Here is a 21,400-nt window from a genome sequence, read left to right as displayed (position 1 = left end):
TTAAGTATACCTGAAGATCTGAGTGCTACCACAAATGTTAGTAGGTATGCCACTTTAAAAAAAAGCTGTTTGTTATTAATTATAGAGGATTGGAAAATGTGGTACTAGGAAAAGGCAGTGATCTGTGCTGAAGACAAAAATCAAGACTTTTAGTAATTCCTTGTTTAAAATTCAAAATTCAACATTTTTGTCTGATGACTTATGACCTGTAATAAAAAGGGCAATAACAGGTTAGTATGATTTCTGTGAATAGGGACTGTCTGATTAAGTGTGCCTGGTGGTTTTACAGGGTGCAGCCCAAGCTAATGTATAATTAAACATGATTGCAATTTGCTTCTTGTCTGAATCACCAATTGTGGGTTCTCTTGAGTTTGTTTAGTCACAACAGGTTTGTTGTATATAAAACAGCTTGCACAGTCTTTAAGTTCAATACACTTTCACTAAAGGAAGCATGACAGATAGCAGGCAGCTCATATCGTGTGTTGACAGAAGCTTCCTATTTCCATCAGTGACAGAAGAATGTCTTTGACAGTGGGAAAATTCATTTAAATGTCACTTTGCTGCAGCAGTTTTTCTTTGTCTAGCTTTAAATGACTATATAATTAAATGCTCTGCTTTGGCTCTGGATAGAGTGGAAGCATCCATCCAAGACTGAAATATAATACAACACTTGCTGTCAAGCTGCCCCAGTGAAACAACAAAATACTCCACGGATGCAGGAATACTTTGTGATAGCTTTTTTTTGTTGCAGCTATCTCTCAGGGTTTAAAGTACACAAGATCAAAACAAACCCTCCTGGCTTAACCCTTTAAAACCAGCATCAAACCAAGTTCAAGCTAAAATGGAAGCAATGATAAAGTGTCCTTTCATTTCTTGAGTATCTTCCATTTTTCCACTTTTCCATCCATCTCTGTCCTCCCCTCGCCTCACCTTTCACTGATGTCTTCGACACGTTGGCCCCCAAAGGGCAGGAAGCTGCTTGCATGAGTAGCGCTGGGTGATGCTGGGGCAGAGGCGGGACCTCTGCTATTCTGGAGGGAATGTCTCCGGCTACGTCTTCTCTCCAGGCCACGCCTCTCGTTGGTGCCGCCAACACTGGCCCGTCGTCGTTCCTTTCGGACGTTAGGAGGCAACTGGGTTTCTTCATCACCATCCTCATGGCGGAGAGTCATCTGGGGCCATGAAGCAGCACAGAGATACTCAACATCACCTTTTGGTACACACTACATTTCTGGTAGTCTGTCAGAAGTGACATGGCCTACACTCTATAATGACAAGCACATTAACAATACATTAAGCTTGATTATTATATAATGTGTAAACTTCCTGACCTCATAGATGTTGAACTGCTCTACGAGGTCGAGGTCAGTACCCTTCCTGTTCAGATGTCTCTGGGCCATGGCTTCAATGCCCTGCTCCTCCAGACAGTCTACCATGTCATAGTAGGAGTCCTGGTCTGGGAGGCCTGCCAGAGTCTGAAACACAACCACACACATACATTTTATACTGTCATGTCTCGCTCATGTTTCAGATTAACTGTCAAGAGAAAAAGAAATGTTGGAACGTTAGAGAAATATCAACTGAGAGACAGAATGGAGAAAACCAAAATGTGTTTTCTCTAAACCTTGTATTGAAATGTGATCTATAGCAAAATATGCTATCTGAATAAATTTCAGTCAGTAGTTTTTAAATGGATTTATAATGTTTGTAATCAACTGTAATCAAATCAGAATTTCACTACTTACTATGTTAACGAGGGTAATTTTAGGATTCTTTTGTTGACTCCTTCACTATGTGAATGGGTGGAAATACTTTACAGTCACCAGCATATATTCTCTGTGCCACATTGTCTCAAATGCCATCACACAACATATTGAGTTTACAGCTGATTTAATCTGGTTCACATAGTGGGCTGACAGATTAGATCACATTTTGAGAACAATGCTGCTGTGGTGAGCATTTACCCTTATATTGACACATTTCTCCTTATCCAAATCAGACATCCAGATGTCAATCTAATTTTAATGTGTGAACTGCGTCTTAAAGATAGAGACCTAAAAGAGGGAGCTAAGAGAGCAAACCATGTGATAGAGAAAATAACTGGTATACTGCTTGTTGATTCATTAGTAATGAAAGTCCCCAAATTATGTACTGACCTTATTGATGAGTGTCATTGCATACACCAGCAGCTCTGTATCCACTCCATCCTTCTCATCCAAGATCTCCATGACATTTGACCACAGTTTTGTGCCTGCAGACAAGACAAACTTCAAATAAAACAGCTACACTCAGCTGCCTACACTACTATACTTCTTTAAAAAGACACTGAATGATAACAGTAAAGACTGAACTATGTCCATGTGCTCATCTTAAGGCATAACAAATATTTTGGCTCCAATAAACACCAAGGAATCAGAATAACTGTTGTGTTATCTCACGGCTCCAGCAGACAAAATGCAGTCATAGCAGCCTTCCTTTAGCAAAGTGGAAGTGGAAAAACAAAGCAGGGGGGACTTCTATAGTGAGAAAGAAGCTGCCCTGAGCCTCAGCCACGAGGGTCAAGTCCATCTCCTTTTCATTAGGAGATTGGGGATCAGGTTTAGTCTTCTTATGCAACAGCAGAAGTGATGGGATAAGACAGAGTTGAGACAGACGGATACCCAACTCCTGCACGCTGATGTTCAACCCCCTGTTGTACACCACAGCACAATGTGGAGCTTTTAGAGTGGCAGGTAACTGAACCCCAGTGCAGGCGAGAGTTGCAGTCTTTCTCAATAAGCCTCGTTCCATGCGTGGCCAGGGAGCCGCTCAGGACAACTGATCTGACTACTGTGTAATGGGAAACTGTGTGTGATCTGCAGCTAGCTGAACAGCACCACAGCTCTATCAAAATGAATGGCTAGAAGGGTGGAATTGTATGGAAAATCTACCCTAAAGAGGAAATCTACATACTATTTCTATAATATTTTCCTGCTCAGGGTTAACTAATTTGAGTTTGAACATGTCTCCTCTTAAGATAAACAACAGATGATTAAAACTGATCTAATGACGTGATGTTGAGACAAATCCTGGATCATTTCTGATCAGTGGGAGGCCCAACCATTCAAATAGAATACATTTGGATGTAATACCTCAGAGAGTGAGTGCAAAGAGTCTTACTGACCAACACCAAAAATTGTTACCTGATTACTGATATACATCTAGATGTCTGATTAGATGTCTAGACAATGTCTAGATGTAATTTTCTATGAGACAAATGACAACCAGTGTGTTAGGTGTGCTGATTTGTTCCACTCCCTGAACAATATGGTTTGCCTGGGTGTGTTTTTACCTCTTTTGGCATCCACAACATTCACAGCCTTTATAAGAAGGGCGGCGTTAGACTCTGTGTACTCCACAAACACCAGCAGAAGCTTTAGGGCTGTCTTCACCACCAGACGGAACTACACAAAGAAAAAAACACAGTTAATAAAGAAACTACAGCGCAGTACCCGCCTCTAAATCCAAGCACTTAACACACAATCCTTTTGATTCCAACTGTAAACTTGTGTTTTTGTTCACACCCACGGACCTACGGGATACAGTATGTGTGAGTATGTGTTGCATTAGAAATTCCAAATGCTAAATGGTATCATATTGTCTTATAAAAGCTTTTCCTGTCTGAACCATCTGGAGTGGTTTGATAAGAGCCATGTGTGACGTTGGGGCAATACTAAATAGACCTTTTAAAGCTCATGTGAACACACTGTACTTCCATATTGTACTCAAAAATAAAAACATGGCAATGATGACTAATAAACAAAGAGAAGCCTTAAAATGCTGTAAGACAACTAAAGCAGCTTTCTAATAGGTATGTACGCCAAATTACTTTTAGAGAATTACTAGTAGGAGAGTAAAAGGCCTGACACAAACTAAAGCTGTCAATGTTAATTTGCCAAAGAGTGAAACTAAACATCATGTCAGAGGCAATAAAACCATGAGAAGTAATTTAATGCTTCTGAACAGCTGCCACATGAGCACAATGATGGACATGCAACACCACAATGATCACGGTCAAAATTATTGTTAACGATAGGGATTTGCAACATAAAATGATTGGCAAGAAAATATTTTGATTTAAAAAAACAAAGATGATGCCAAACATTATATTGAAATGTACACAGGAAGGCAGAGGGTTAGGGTTAGACTGTAATTGAGGAGAGACAGGAGAGTCCATGCAATTTCCTCATCTGCTGCAAACCTGTTGCACATGAAACTATTTGGCCACTAGAGGGCTGAGTTCACCACACTGACGTGAACTCATGTTGACAAAGCAGTGAGGTATGGAATTTCATATTATATGATTATTTCAGATTTGTCAGCGCACAGATGCTGTTTCTGAGCTGATCTACAGTACATATACTGTACTGGAGAGGCTGTGATCTTGTGAAAAATTATTCTTTACCTTGGACCCGACCAAGCTGTAAAGCCACTGGACCGTTTCATTGTGAGATATGAGGCCGTTCATCCCATCCACATACAGCATGATCTGTCCAAGAGCTGCAGAAGGAGAAATAACGAGAGATAGAAAGAGAGAGAGAGTCTGGTTAAACATCTATTGTTCCAGTTTTGTTTTATTCATCTCTTGCTAGAAAAACTGACCATAACATTTGTCTTGCTCAACACCCAAAATAATGAGAAGAACAGTAAACGCTTACTCTGAATGTTTCTGTGTGTTTTGAAAATTGTTAATGAATCCCAGAGTCTCTCAGTCTTTAGTTGATTGTGAAATATTTGTGTGAAGAATGATGTAGTACAGGCAGAAAGGTAAGATATGCAGTTTTGGGAGAACCTGATAGGAACAATTCACAGTGTAGTCTATCCCTGGTATGATAAAAATAAAAGATAGGTATAGATGTAGGATTTATGAGAAAAGATTTATAAGATATAACATATTCACCTCAAACCATTGAGAGACTTAAGCCCATGCACAACTACACACAAACAGATGTGTATTGTTGTGAAAGGTGTTAATAATAATCCTCTGGCCACTATGATCAAAACTATGAAGAAACTGGAGCTGTTGTGGAGATAAACTTTTTTTAAAAAGAAAAAAGAAAAACAGCACTCGTCCACTCATCACTCAAGTCAATGGAGATGACTGGAGGGAAAATATTTGAGCAGACTACCTCACTGGATGCTGACATGACTTCCATCTGTAACAGGATACATAAATAAGAACAAAATAAGAGCCAAGGGATCTCAGTGGGGGGCAGTAAAAGTGTAGGGCTTCTGGTAAAGAAGGGGCTGGGGGAAGGGAGAGAAACACTGCCGGACAGACAAAAGCCCCTTTAAATATGTGGTCTTTATTGTTTTTATTTTTTTCACAGTCTGTGCTTAAAGCATCTCAGTGGCCATCCACACACCAGGAGTTAATGCATTCACACAGCAGAACACACTAACAGGATGAGCTCAATTTGACCTCAATGCAACTAAATGTGATACAAAAACTGAGAGTGAAAAAATAAGTATAGTGGAACATTTTTCGAAGGACTATTTCACTTAGAGCTAATACACCAGAGAGTTTAGCCATGAAAATCCTCCCTTTTGCAAATATGAGGAAAGTGATGAGTTTGTGTTTGATCAAGTTCAGAGATGTATTAGTGGCTGAAGGATTCATGGGCTGCAAAAAGTGAAACACCAGGTGCTTTGAGCTGTTACTGTTACAAATCCAGGATAAATAGAGCAACAGACAAAGTTTTATCTCTGACAACAACTAAATAAAATACTTAAACACTAGCTGCAGCTTCTGTCATATATTTTCCCTCTCCTCTTCTCTAGAGGGGCATGAAAATTGTGAATACGCTGTAGATAAGCCAAAATTCCCAGGTGCAGCTGCTGTGTGTGCATGGTTCATGAAAGTGTATGGGTAGATGCATGAGTGCATGTATGTGCGTGCATGCTGACGGCCCACTGCAGAAGCAGCAGCAGTTCATCTTTTATCAATCAGGGTTAATTACTCACAACATGTCAGACCAGAGCATTCCTAACAGTCCTCTCCTGCTGCGAGCTCTGAGCCGGGTGTCACAGCAGTCGGCAGTATGGACAATATGGTGTATCAAAGCAGACCACATCAGAGTGTGTTTATGAAAACATGATTAACCCCCTCAGTCAGCGTCAGACTAGAGTGTCACCCTCTTACGTATCCCCACCTCCCCCACTTTGTATGGCACCACTGCTGACAGATGGGTGACAGCAGTAATGACATGATGTACAGCTGCTTTACTGAGGCCAGAATGGACTCCTACATGTAAAAGTGGCTCAAATAAGAAGTAATACTGATTCCTAAGACAGTACTACAGTAGAAAAGTAATGGTATCGCTAACCAAGACACAAACAGCTGTGACTTTTGCTGGATGAGTAATGAGCTGCATGCTTCTTTTCGAATTGGTAGCCGATGTCTGACCTGCAATATCATCACTGCACAGACTTTTATCTCTTGGCTGCACCTGTGTACAGTATCTGCCCTGGTGCACAGAGGTTTTAAGGAATGTCTATTGAGAACAGGGGTGAGAAAAGATAGGAGGCCTTAATGAGGCATTTAAATGTGTCATTACACAACATGAATGTTCAGCTGCTGACAGATGAGACATTAGTGATTGTTCCCAAAGTCAACCATGGAATGAAATGACTTTTAGATCATTCTGACATATTATCATAAGTTAGTGAAAGATATTACATATAGGTTAAGGTTTCTCTTTTACTTAAGCATTCAGCCAAGTAAAATAAAATCAGAATGAAATGTCTATATCATATATGAATTTAATTTAGTGAGCAGCTAAGATGCTGAAAAGATATGATATGCAAACACGCCAGAAACCACACCATCATTACCTTTTCTCTCAGATTCATTAAAACTGCTGCTTCATGGAATTATTCAATGCCAGCTGCCATTTATATACATTTCAACTTTAAGTACCAGAAACCACATGGACTGCAGTAACCATGTGGACAGTTGGGTAAAACGATACCGTAACTGTTTCAAAAAAATAAAATTACCTTCCATTAAGGGAAACTGCAACCAGTCTGGTCAGAAACAGTTTAAAGGAAACATCTAATTACTCTCAAAGCAATCACATTTCTGAACTGCAAATGGAACTTATTTCCACACACTTCTTATTAAATTAGTCATGAAAGTGCTCTGGAAAATGAAAAGTTACCTGTGGGTTGCAATTCCGGCTTTAAAATGTGTGATCAAATTGTAACAACAGAGTGCACTTCCCCCTTCTTTATACCTTTGTGGATAGCACCAAATAGCTGAGACTGTGGCTCCAGAACCTAGGATTTGTTTTTAAACTCAACAACAGACAGTCATCAATAACTTTGGAAGAGGGTTAATAAGAAGAGCATGTGAGTGCTGAGTCTGTACAGGACACCCTCCACTTCAAGCACTGATCTGGGGCCAAAAATGTGGGCCTCCATTCAAGTAATCATGAGCAGCTCTAAAATACCTCACACAAAGTACAACAATAACATTGCTCAGTCCCTTTGCATGTATGTCACGTAATGAGATGTTGGCAGACAATGAGCTGCCTTCAAAGCACAGTGATTAGAATTTAAATGTAAGCCATTATGGGAAAGGATAGCTGAAGAAGAAAGATTAAGCTTAAAAGAAACTTGGAAGTGTTCAATGAGCAGTCTGGCAGCTGTGCAGCACTCCCACACTCCATTTCTTTCAACACTTAACATACATTGCCTTAAGAGTAAATATAAAATTTGAATGGCATCAAGATGCAGAAGAGTGTACTGACTGGAGGAGACAGACCCAGTTCCTGTGTCTGAACCAGAAACCCAGAGAAGTAAAAAGTCATGAGACTGAGTGGAAGTGTTTCTTAAGGGCCTCTCCCTCTCATAAACCACAGCAATTATCTTCCACTGCCCCAGGAATGTGCAGGAAGGGCTGCTCCCTGACCACTGCTGAGGTGAGAAGCAGTCTGAGGTCTGGGTGGCAGCACCAACATGAGCCACCTGACTCATATGTAGTTGTAAAAAAAATAGAGATTAACTTATCAATGAAGATGCAAGAAATCAACTGAACAGTTTCCCCTCTGCAAACCCATGCGCCACATTTTGGAATTCATCAAAAGTGGGTCAGCCAAACTGTCAGTCATCATGCTACATTTATTTTACCAGGACTTTGGGAAAGGGGCCAAATCTCTATCCCTTACAGGGCAACTCAGAGCCTCTTATCTTGTTATGCTCTGCATTAGCTGGGGGCTGGACTCACAGCTCTCTCCCTGTATCCACGTGAGCTGGACGTGTTTAACTGCAAGGTCTGGCAAAGACGTTTTATGTCTATTCTTGTTCTATTATGTCACTAAAATAACTGTAAATTAGTTCAATTTCAAATGTGGATATTAGTGCCCTCACTGGATTATGGGACCATACATAAAGTGACATGGATAATCAATCAACATTGACCTGTGAATTCATTGCTGCTCATGTCCTCTTTACAGTTTTTTATCAGGTAAATTAAGGCCCCATTGTATCAAACCTTTACTCATTAAAATCCCTCCAGGCATGTATTAAAACAAATAAAATACAAAACATTCATTCATTCAACATACAAAAAAGTATAACCACCATCCATAAAATGACATTACCTCCTTCCCCCTCATTAAAAATGCCATATACTCAGAATATTTAAATGCTAGTCATTTCTAACGTTTTCCTGCTGGATATAAGATGACTCCTACTTCACTGGAAAAAGTCCATTCTGAGTGTTTGTACACTGGAGACTTCAAATTTCCTCATCACACTTTTATATATTAAATATTGGATCATGATTGGCTCCAAACCAGTTGTGATGTCACAAATCCTGCTCATAGGTACACCCCTTAAAATCAGATTTTCAATGAGAACAGAGAATTGTGACAATAACTTTCTAGTGTCAAACTGCACATACATCATTCTGCACAGTGAAGGTCAATTGAAGGAACAAGGGAAAAAACATGTTTTTTGAGCTGAGATGGACTTTAAATAACTAAACCTAACCCAGCTTAAGACATACATTTGTACTGTTACATAATGTTTAATATACTGTAGGTTGTGTCCACTCTGTAAAGTTTAAGTTAAATACTTAAAGCAGTATTTTATGATGAATTGATGCCACCTGCGGGCAGCAAAACGAGCTGTAAACTCAGATGAATATACAGTATTATCACCTCATCTTAAATTGCTAGCAAACAAATGCATATCTATACATCCAACAGACACGGTGCAACATTTGTATTGATTGCTTCCAGAGGAGTCCTGCCCTTGCCTGGAAGCAAGGACCCTATTGTTCTTGTGTCATTTATTAGGGCCTGAGCACTGACCAGTGCTACACTGACCTACTGTTATTGCTAAAATTATTATTTTCGTCCTACTTCTCTCCACTGAATCGCTTTTTTGGTGGCCTGAACATACATGAAAACTCATGTCTGGCGAAAGGTTTTATAATTCAACGTGATTGGACACGGGTGTGGTAAGGGGACTCAATAGCGCCCCCAAACGTCGGGTCATGTGACCACAAAACTTCGTTGACCTGAACCAAATTGGCCACGTAGACTCACAGTAAGGAGCACTTTAATTTGATACCACAACTGCCCCTGGACGTGGCACAACAGCTCAGTAGCGCCCCCTAATGCCTTAACAAACTCCTAAACACGCCAAATTGTACACATACATCAACAGTCACGACTATTGACGGATTTTTCAGTGTCAAGATGGCTTCACAGCTCCCCCTGGAAGATTTCAAAGTTTAAGCCCTGCCTTCCACATTGACATAGAGAAATGAAATCGATAAGGCCTATGTATCATGTCCACACGCACTAAAAAGCCTCTTGGAGCCATACCCTAACTCACACAAGAAGTCGGCCATTACGTCAAGAAGTGATCCCCATTTATTTGTATTGAGAAATCACCCTGATTCATTTGTGGTCTTAGTTTGCCATCCAGTGGAGACATTAACCCCATCACACAATGTTTAATTAAAGGAGCAGGAGCAAATACCTCTACATGCCTGCTGTGACTGTCCTGCGACTGCCACACGCAGCGACGTGCACGTACGGCGTATGTTACGTTTGGCGGTCGAACTGGGAGGTGCGAGGGCCCGTTTGACACTGCTTGAAGTTTTCTAGTTATTATCCTACCGCCTCTTTGAGCCTCAATTTGACCCCCTAAACCTGTTCAAAAACTCACCAAATTTTGCAGGCATATCAGGTCTGGAGAAAAAATTGATAAAATGGAAAAACAAACAACGTCAAACTCTCTAGCCCCACCTAGAAATAGTAAAACGGCCACTATGCCTGATGTCATAAAAATATCAAACCAAAACTCAATTTTTTTGTCTTATCAAGACCTACAAATCCAACAGGAAATTTGCCTCCTACAAACTTTATCTTGTCCGAGGGCGTTCAACGTGGTGGCTTCAAACTTAAATAGCTGACTTAGCACACCCTGCTGAACAAAAGTTCTGAACAACGTTTTCATTACTCGTCCGGTTTGGATTTTAGAAGCCCTCAAAGGTCAATTGCCCAAAAACCCTCGCCAAAATGCTCCCATAGACAATGAATGAGAGGAGGGCTTATGCCAATTTGACCCTCAATTTGACCACCTAAACATGCTCCAGAACTGACCAAATTTACCACGCACATCAGGTCCAGCCATAAATTTGATCAAATGGAAAAATTTGCCAAAATGTGTCCACTACGCCTGATAGGAATGTCGTAGAAAGATCAAACCAAAACTCAATTGTCTGTCTTATCAAGACCTACAAATCACGCGCTGACACCACTGACCTAAATCCAACAGGAAGTGCAAATTTTGCCGTTAAATGTATGATTTTTGATGATTTTTCAGGCTTTTCAAAAATATAAACATTATTCCTGCATACTTCGTGTACCACATGTGTACCCTATTCCTCTCCCATTCAATCCTGAATCTCCATGCTGACTCTGTTGGTCATGCTGTCCAGTCATTAACTACCATGGCAATGACTGCACGTGTGTGTGTGTGTGTGTGTGTGAGTGTGTGTATGTGTGAGTGTGTGTATATGTGTGAGTGTGTGCGTTTGTGTGAGTGTGTGTGTGTGTGTAATGTATATCTACTTATGACAGTGTCCAATAAATGCCCGGGTCTGAAGGCATCTAAATGCCCCTAACAGAAACCGAGGGTGCGAGGTCCTGCCAAATGCTGCTTGCAGCTTTAATTTAGAGTTGTGTTTCTGACCACTTGATGAAACTAAATCTACATTCACTTTTCTTTAGCTCTTTTTTGGCCTCCACCAACTCTGAAAGAAAATATCTGAGTCTTGGTTTGCTAAATGCATTACAATACATTATGTTCGTCCGCTAGTCAGAAACTTTACATAGTGCAGGAGGACATTTAGTTTATTGGAGCTTTTTCTCTGAAAACTGCTAAAAACAAGGTTGATGACAGCCGTGAGAATGAAGTTAAACAGTAAAATTTCAAGCCATAAAAACAAAACAAGCTGAAAGACACCAAAACTAAGGTGCACCGCAGAGTCTGATGATATCTCTCTGTGATTTCATCACAAAGAGCGACTCCTTTCACACTACACACAGTGACTCAATGAACTGTTAACACACAAATATTGATCACAGCAGCTTTAAATTTTAAAAAACTTGTATTGTGTTTTTTCCCCACAGAATTTAGTGTTGTGAAAAAAGTGGTGAAACTGTGTTTAATGGGACTTTGATTATGTTAAAAGCTGAAAATTCCTTCTGGTACTGGCATTTAACATTACTGCATCCATGCTTCAATTCTGATTTAGAGTCTGCCTACCATAAAAAGACACGTTTATTACTCAGGACAATTAAACAGCTCTTACTGTATATGAACTGGATAAGACATGTTCATGGGTTACGTTCCATTTGTTGTTCAGCTAATAACCCAGGCCATTAGAGCCAGACAAACAGTCTCTGCCAAACCTTTTCCAGTCACCAAGCCGACTGCCAGACTTACATTGAGCCACATATAGTAAAACTGCAGGGGGATACTTCTAGTTCAGACCTAAATACACGTCTGCCAGCATCTGACACAATTTATTGTGGGCCTAAGCCCAAACAAATTCCCAAAAGACAAACAAACAAACCTAATGGAACAATAGCATGAAGTAAGGCAGGGGAGGTGCTCCATTATTTGGCTGAGCTCCCTCTTCAGGCGCTGGAGACCTGATGAACTACTGCAGTGCTGAGCAGGCAACAGTGAGTTGAATAGACTACAGCACTGTAAGAAAAATAAAAAGGCTAAAATATGTCCTACTTTCTATACATCTCTACTTCCCCTGTATTCATAGAAGTATATAGGTCATAGCGTAGAGGGATACTACAGAAATTTTAGAAAATCATTTCAAGACAATGAAAAATGGAAGAAGCTCAATTGATGAGCTTTTCCACATCTCATCCAAGCAGGGAAGACTTTGGAGAAAAGCTACCGCATAACATCCACCCACTTGTAAAGTGAACTGAAAGATGAGCTGCTGTAAATTCTTACTGCTCATGAGAGACTAGTGGTGTGATTCGCTTTGGTTCTGGCTAGCCATATGCTGAATTCAGTCCCAAAAAACAGTCAGCTCACAGGAATCAACCGTAAAACCCACTTGAATGCTGAGCATTTCAGTCTATGCCTGTGTGCTACATTTCTGTAAAAGATTTATTTTTTTTCCAAATTATAGTTTATGTATCTTAGACTGCAAGGTCAGAGATGATAAAATAAGAGCTAGAGAAATGAACCAAATCAAACAGTTCTTATAATATAATTAGCTTGTATAGTGAATTCTGTTACAGTATAACAGGCTTCACAGGGTTGTAATTCCACTGCCAGTGGGTTTGCTACGGCTGAAAACTTCTACAGAAGAAGAGAGAAGAAAAAGAGGGAGGAAGAATATAGGTCATGCAGGTGGGGTTGAATTGGGTTCAGATGCAAGCTGTCTGCTCATGTGAGGGGGATCTGAAGGGGTCTGGGGGGGTCTGACACAGGGGGAGGACAGGGAGGAACGTATCCGGCAGGAACACGGCTGTATGCTTAACCAAAAACATGACAACAGGTTGTTTTCCATTCAGTTAAAGGTTCCTTGGTCAATGGTGTTTTTGTCTTATAGTAGGTAAAGGTTTTTAAAATGAGGCTGTTTTATTTTGTCAGTAGAGTATAGTGTATGTTTCTTTGCAGCATGTACTGTATGTAAGCTGGTGACTTAATTGAATAGAAAGAGGCCACGCTGGAGGCAAAGACAAAATGTTGCCAGTGGAGTTGAGAGGCTGCGGGCTGAAACCATGTGTCGTGCTCATTTCCGAAATTTCCTCTGACTATACAAAGTCATTCTTGTTATTCAAAAGTCTCAGATAGGTTCAGGAGGCTGAATTATGTATGAAAACATCACTGGGGTTAACTTTTAAAATCAAAAATAAACTCAAACAAAAAACTTTACCTGCATCTGTAAAACAATGCAAACAAAAGAACATAAGAGTGAGGAAAAGTGAATGTTTTGCATACTGAAGAGTTTTGGACAAAAGACCATCGGGAGCAGTGGCTTGCTTGGTGAGTTGCATGAGATCGGGTGGAGAACATACACATGTTCTCATGGGATCTCATTACAAATCAGGAGTTCAACTTCCTATTGGTACGACAGAGGCATTTCTATATATCTCTCTCTGACTCCAAACACAGAGCTTGTATAAATATGTGTGTCAGTATTTCTCTCTCATGTTTCCTTTATCCTAGAGGACTTACCAGGGACCTTCCTCATCTTTTCCTGTATATCATTCTTGCACAATCAGAAAAACAAGGAAAAGATTACCCCTATAATGACCTGTTTTCTACAAAGTTGCTCAGCCAGCGTAGACAGAATGGAAATGTTTATCCAGACGATGGGCCATAGTAAAGGTCTCCCCCTCTAAAACAGGCGACCTATAACACAGCCAGACAACACAATACACACTGTTTCCAACAAGAGCTTCCAACAGCACTGTTAACCCCCAACACCTGGGCTTTCACTTAATGCTCAGCAAACCACTGATGCATATATATTTGTTAATTTTGGTAACATATCTTAACTCCAAATTAATTAAGTTCCCTTCTAGTATATAATGACATGTTGGAAACTCCAACAAATATTGAGATTAAAAGCTAACTCTTGACTTTGGTTGAACAGTAGTCTATAAAGCAGTCCTATCACAACATCAATTTGGTAGCTATTCTTGAAAACTTTGTGGATTTCTCACCTATCCTGACATGAAATTTCCATGTTAAGATTGAAAGTTCATTCTTGACCCATTTTTAGATGTGATTCATTTCTTCACACATGTGAAGCTAGTGCAGATTCCAAGTGATTTCTTTTTTTTACATAATTAAATACTTTCATAAATACTAGACTAGACTAGACTAGACTAGACTAGACTAGACTAGACTACACTACACTACACTACACTACACTACACTACACTACACTACACTATACTATACTATACTATACTATACTATACTATACTATACTATACTATACTATACTATACTATACTATACTATACTATACTATACTATACTATACTATACTACACTACACTACACTACACTACACTACACTGTACTATACTAAACTAAACTAAACTAAACTAAACTAAACTAAACTAAACTAAACTACACTACACTATACTATAGTCTATAAATCTTAAAAAGGAGGCATGCAGTAGTGAAATTAGCAGCTGCTTTGTTTGTTTACAGTTAAGACACACATGGATCGCACACTTTTGGAGCACAGATGAAAACCACTGCACTGATGTGTCACCGGATATTCTGCTACGCTAACCGGCCAAATGTAGTATAACATTTTATGCCACTGCATTGAGAAACACTATAAAGACCAACCATTATTTCAACAATAGGGTCTTGTGTTTTAGGTGCACTTGTAGCTTTGTGAAAAAGACTGCTGCCCACTAAAGTTACTGCTGTGTGACCCTAAAAGCTGGACTGAGCGCTGTTCCAGGTCTCAGACTGTTTAAGAGGCAATGAAACACTTGACTAGAGCACATCTCCCTTTCCCACTGAGGTTCTCTGAGCAGCTTGCTCTGTAAACCAGGAAGTCAAGGTGCTTTAACTTATGGCATTGTAACGACCGTGTCATTAAAAACAGGAGACCTCAAAATGGTAGCAGAAAAGAGAGAGAGAGAGAGAGAGAGAGAGAGAGAGAGAGAGAGAGAGAGAGAGAGAGAGCGAGAGAGAGAGAGAGAGAGAGAGAGAGAAATTGAGGGAGAGAGGATGAAAGGATGAGATAAAAGCATCAAATGAAATATGGCAATGACTTATTTGATACAGTAATACTTCTGGTCTGTTCACAACATGACTCCCATTTCTGTGGAAGCTATAAATTCATGAGTATAAGTTATAGCATTTAAGCCTGTGTATATACAATATAATACAGCATGCAATGAGATATGGGTATGAAAGTAATTTCTGAAATGTTTAAGAATGTGTTTTCCAAAAAAAGTATCCAAGACTTATTTGAAGGGTTTTAAAAAAGATGTTTCTCCAAATTCCTATAGATTAAAAACTTCAGCTTCACTTCCGATTTTACTCCACCTCAAGGCTTCGAGATGTTGAGTGTTTTGTAAACAACAGTGTGCAGACAGAAATGGCATGGCCTCTAAGAGGTGCAAAACAGAGAAAGTGTAGCTAAAAACATAGCTTATGGTGAGGAATGTCAACAGTGAACATTTCAAAGCACAGAATAATTGCTTCAAGTTGACTGTAATTGGTTTGTCTTCAAGCTCCCCTCTCTCTACCGCTCCCATTTTTACAGTTACCAATTAAACACAGTGGTTACTTGTGTTAGTGCTCTTTTAGTTAATACTAGACATGGAACGTTAATCCAGTAAAAACCTTATTGTTGTTTTGCACATGATAATTGGTAGTAGCTGCATGTCATCATTTGTCTTATTGAAACCTGGCTGTGTCAAGTAGAATATTTGTCAGTCTAAATGAATCCACTCTCTCCAGTCATATTAATACTCTCATTCCTCCAGACACCGGCCTAGGAGGTGGAGTTGCAAATATTTTTAACTCATGCATATTAATCAACCCTTGAAGTAAACCTAATTATAACTCCTTTGCAAGCCTTGTTCTTAGACTTTCTCACCCAACCTGGAAAACCTTACAGCCAATTCTATTTTTTATAGTGTACCATCCTCCTCCTACTCGTGGTTCCTAGAATCTCTAAAAGTGAAATGGGAGGCAGAACCTTCAGCTATCAGGTTCCTCTTCTGTGGAACTTTAGACCATCCCCCGGCTACGCTGCTATAGGCCTACATTTCGAGGGGACTTGCTATGATGCACCAAGCTCCTCTCTCCTCCTCCTTGTGTTGTCCTCTAATATGAGCTTGATGACTCAGAATATTAATTATTAAACATCGGCTCACAAACATTGCTCATTAGGTACCTACACATATGTACTGTATGGGCCTGATTTACTAAAGGTTTGAGTGTGTAAAAACATGTGCAAACTTGACATCACTCGCATAAAAATGTGCAAGCTGATCTACTAACGCAGTGCACTGAGGGTTGCGTCTTTCAACTGTGGAAAATAATACGTGCTGTCCATTTAGTACGTTTGCTATAATGAATATGCAATGTGGGGCGTTTTAACCCCAGTGCGCAAAATACAGGGAGGAGAAAATGCAAATATGTTGTTTAGCACACGCATTGTGATTTACCAAACTCAAAGGTAATTTTTCTGACGGAAAGTGCGTCTATAAATAATATCTTTGAAGGGCAGATATTAACCGGCTGTGCACTGCGCACAGATGACTGCTGTTACTGTGGAGAGGAGGAGACGGAGGCACAATGACAGAATACGTACAGGACAGATTTTTTCCACCTGTGTTATAATTTTGGAGTGGAATATTTTTGGTTTTACTAACAGCATTGACTTTGTCACAAATAATCTCCCATATGTCAGTTTTTCTGGTAATATTTGTTTTTGTTATAACCTCTTCCACTAGAACCTGATCAAATTTCACTTTGTGCTTTACGCAGTTATTCTTAGTAGATCACCTGCAAAATGCACGCAAACGAAATGCGCAATCTATTGCACTGTGCACACAATTTACTACCCTTTATTTGGGATCTTAGTAAATCAGGCCCTATGAGTGATATCAAAACTGCATTAATTTATTTTCTTGGCCACTGGGGGGCAGCACAATAAACTGTAAACAATATTAACACATCACATGTGGACAGGTTAGTAAACAGTTGCCTAATCACACATCAAGGAGACATGGAGCAACATTAACATTCATATGGAGTCATATTTCCGGCAACTTGAAAAATGGAAATCCAATATGTTGACCCATTCCAGCTCTGGTTTGGTCTCTACCAACTCCTGAATAAAATCAGTCTCTAGCTGCAACATGTTCTGCTTTCATCACAAGGTGGTTGCTAACTTTGTCTGTCGGTTGTTAGGTATGCATGTATTGTGCCATCTGTTTATCAGAGCTTTATCTCTGAAACAGTTGCCTGCTGCTGCTGGAAATGAAATAGATGAGAGCGGTGAGACTGAACAAGCAGCGGACCTACAGGATGTAAAATCTAAACAATGAGCAGAGAGATGAAATACTCCACAGACCTGAGGCAGACTAGAGTCTGGTGATAATTTGCAGTGGATTTCACACAATCAGCAAACCTCCAGTCACACTACATTTAACCCATTCGAATAATTTGATTATATTTTATATTAAAAAGTTACAGTATTTTGACCACTAACTGAATGTTAGAAGGCAGAATGTTTTCTATGACTGTGAAGTGAGCACAGAGTCGTTAATTAAGGACTAAAGTGCCCGAGTGTAGCTTAAAATGTAACTTGTAATAAATAAAAATGTCAAAAGAAAATCACATTTTCAACTTAACTTCTTTGTTCATTTAATTATTGGGACAAACATGCAAATGTATTTGGTAAGTTCAGAATACCAATAATGAGCCCTTGTGGTGCTTGAAAGTTTGCAGCATTAGGGCTGCATGTACGGCAGACAGGAGGGCCAGATGGCATAGACACCTCTGAAAAAGTGACCTCACACCTATTCCCCTGATGGGGTGATAAAGGCATATAAGGTCTCCCCTGGGCCAGAAAAGCAGGCTTCCATCGAGCAAAGACCAGGTCTGGAAGCCCTCTGAGCCAGGTGTGAGGGGCCCTAAGAGGGACCAGACCCTAGTCAGGCAGACCCAGAAAATACCCACAACACTGAGGGAGCACTAACTGGCCACAGACACCTTCAGGGCTTTGAGAAGGTGGAATGAAAAAATGATAAGAAGGGGAAAAAAAAGGTGAGATGGTGTAGATTGCAGAGAGAGTGGCATGAACTACCATTTACGATGACAGCAATGTTCTAAAGAGCTTAGGCTCTTAGGAACCTGTTCTTGTAAAATGCATGCAGAATGGGGTGCATGAGCAACTGTGCCTTTTTCATCTACAAAAGACCCATAAGATTGATTTTTATTCATGAAAGAGAGCAAAATTGTTTTGTCGGGAGGTTTTTAATGCACTCCAGACAGATGGGTTCAAGGCTGCATTCCGACTTCTTCTTTCTTTTTCTTTTTTTTCTGGCCTCAACTTGAAAGACATTGCAGAAAAAAACCCCACAAAAAGAAATGATCAGCGTTTGATAGCAGAACAATTACTGCTGTTCTTACTTCTCTCTCTCTCTCTCTCTCTCTCTCTCTCTCTCTCTCTCTCTCTCTCTCTATCTATATGCATGTGTTTGAATTTCAGGCATCTAATTTACTCTCCTCCTGGGAATCCTTATGACATAGCTCCTCTTGGAAGTCATCAACAGTAAAGCAGCCAGATCTATATACATTTCCTGACCTGTTCATCTGTACTCCAGCACATGCTCTACTTGTGTTTTCCAACACATGGCTCACAAGGGAGGGTGATCTACTGCACTCCACATTTCCTCAGCTGGTCAGGAGAAATTAGGTCAGGAGTTGAAACAGGTTAAAGGGGCTTTTGGGAGAATGGTAGTTTGGTTTAGTTTCTCATGGTGATGTAGAAACACACAAGGAGACCTGTAGAGTCTGCAAAGATTACGCGTTATATTAGCACATGAAAGAATGAAGAGAGTCCCGCAGAAACACACTGTCACAGATGTTTTATCAGAACTCTCGGGGAAGCAAAGGAGGAAAGAAAAGGACATTAAGGAGGAATAAAAAGATATGAGAAGTGGTCTAATCATTCACAGCACCACAATGACTCTAAAAACTCTTATGTGGTAAACTCTGAAATTTCCAAAAGCATGCCACTCTCCTCCTCTGCCTTGTTTGGCCATTTAACCCGTGTGATTTATCTGTCTTAGTCAGAGATCAGGCTGTGTTCAGATGCAGCATCAAACATTAAATATCAGCCTACAGAGGTAGTCCAAGCAGGGGTCATGTTCATGTTTATAACCTGCCCAGGGGGCAATGTCAGTACTTCGCCACAGACATCCGCTCTTTCCTCTTTGATTTTTTTCAATATTACTAAAGGTCAACAATTAGCAGGTTGGAAAATTAGAGAGCAAGCATGTAGGAAACGTCTGCATTTAAATGAATAAACATGAGAGGGGCCAACATCTGATTACAATGTGCAAATGATGTGGGTCAACTACATTGTGACTCTCAGTGTAACAAGGCTTAATGAAGCAATAACAAAGAGGTGTCTGGGCTATGTAACCCCTGTAATGAAACAATTTACCAAAGCAGCTGGAATAAAATGATGCTTGTTTGTGTCTATTCGTCTGTACATTATGTTCCGTACATATAAAACATGTTAACTAATAAAGCCTGACATATTGGCTTAGGTTCATCAAAAAAACAAATTCTTGAAAATATGAGGAACACATAAGGAGAAAGAAAAGATGACAGACAGGAAATAAAGGGAGGAGGGGAAATTTGTTTTATGATCTGCAATATCCTGACAGAACTTTTATTAGCTACTTAAGCATGTGTGACCTGCCCCCTCACAGCGGGCTGTTAAATGGTAGTGACCTTGCAGCAAGCGGCCCTCTAGTATCTGCGAACACGCTGCCCCTCACCGACCTTAACACATATGATCTTTCACCTCACCGATACGAGACGGATAAATTAACCAGCTGCTCAACTTGGCTTAACTTCCACATTATCTGTGGCCCACATTTAAGTTTGTTTATATGCTCGAAGTGTGCGAGTGTGAGGAGGTCATTGGGCAGAATCATCAATTTACATGGTGGATGTAAACACATGTGGTTCTGGATAGGTTTATGGAAAGAAAAGTGTTACAGGATTGATTAATAACATCCTCGATTAGGCAGTGCTATAAATTGAGGTGTGATAAAGTAGAGGAGAGGAAAGCATGTTGTTAGTGTGCTGTTGTAGAGCTTGGAAAGCTTTTCTGCAGTGGACGTACCCCTGAGGATATAATTCTGGTAGTTCTGGTCGGCTTCAGCTCCCACTTTTATCAAACATGTCAGTCCTTCAGCCACCACAAACTCGTGCACCAGGTCTTTGTCATCCTGGAAAGTGGAGGGAGAGAGATAAAAATATTCAACATGCATCATACACTATGAGCAGAGCCAAACATAACACTGTACTAATAGGTTATGTATAACTAACATTACTTTGATTTTTGGATTTAATTTAGCCTTCCAGTACATAGCTTTCCTCAGAGTTAAATACACCTTTGAGTGCATGAACATCTGGCTGCAAATCATAGACTAAAAATGAAAGAAATAAAGATCTGAAACATGTTGTCTTGTAGCTCAGAGTCTTTACGTGACACTAGAGTTTTATGTGAAAAATAGTCCAATCAGTCCAAAAAAGCTCCAGGAACTGCTGAGATGATTTATGCCAAATTAAATGCAAATACATTACACACATGTCTTGTACTGTACGTAGACACAGATGAACACACACACACACACACACACACACACACACACACACATACACACATTGCACACAATGTATAAATGACTTGTGTTGCCTGAAGCAGAGAATTTCATGCAACAAGACAACTCTTTCTACTTATTCAACACCTGTTTCACCATTTTTCTGTCTTATTAAGAAATGAAAATAAGTTGAGAAGCCAGGTAGGCGCATAGACTTCTTTATGTGATGTGCATGAACACATTTCTCATTTAACCTATTACAAAATCCTTCGTTGGATAAATGTTATCTATCATCTATTTTCTATTTTCAGTCATAGCGACTGCATGTGCAATGAGCAGTGCAGCAAATGGCCTCCCCACTTCATCCTACATTTAGTCCTTGATGACAAAACCACCTGCATCTCTCACACCTGTCAATGACTCTGTAATTTAAGGCCAAGCGGGAGGTTTTCTGCAGGATTGAACATTTT

General features: G+C 40.0%; 1 protein-coding gene across 1 annotated transcript in view; it reads right to left on the bottom strand.

Annotated features, from left to right (window-relative positions):
• fhod3b (formin homology 2 domain containing 3b) overlaps positions 1-21,400 on the bottom strand; it is a 93,196-nt gene that overhangs the window by 14,120 nt on the left and 57,676 nt on the right. The window contains exons 5-10 of the mRNA XM_053327440.1: positions 20,450-20,555; positions 4,445-4,539; positions 3,332-3,443; positions 2,157-2,251; positions 1,332-1,475; positions 931-1,172 (exon numbers count right to left, since the gene is read on the bottom strand). Of these exons, the coding sequence (XP_053183415.1) occupies positions 931-1,172; positions 1,332-1,475; positions 2,157-2,251; positions 3,332-3,443; positions 4,445-4,539; positions 20,450-20,555 (794 nt within the window). The remainder of the gene's footprint in view (positions 1-930; positions 1,173-1,331; positions 1,476-2,156; positions 2,252-3,331; positions 3,444-4,444; positions 4,540-20,449; positions 20,556-21,400) is intronic.

This window comes from Scomber japonicus, chromosome 10 (assembly GCF_027409825.1).
Source record: "Scomber japonicus isolate fScoJap1 chromosome 10, fScoJap1.pri, whole genome shotgun sequence".
Classification (NCBI taxonomy): domain Eukaryota; kingdom Metazoa; phylum Chordata; class Actinopteri; order Scombriformes; family Scombridae; genus Scomber; species Scomber japonicus.
Note: the sequence above shows the minus strand (reverse complement) of the source record. Positions and strands in the feature narration are given on the sequence as shown.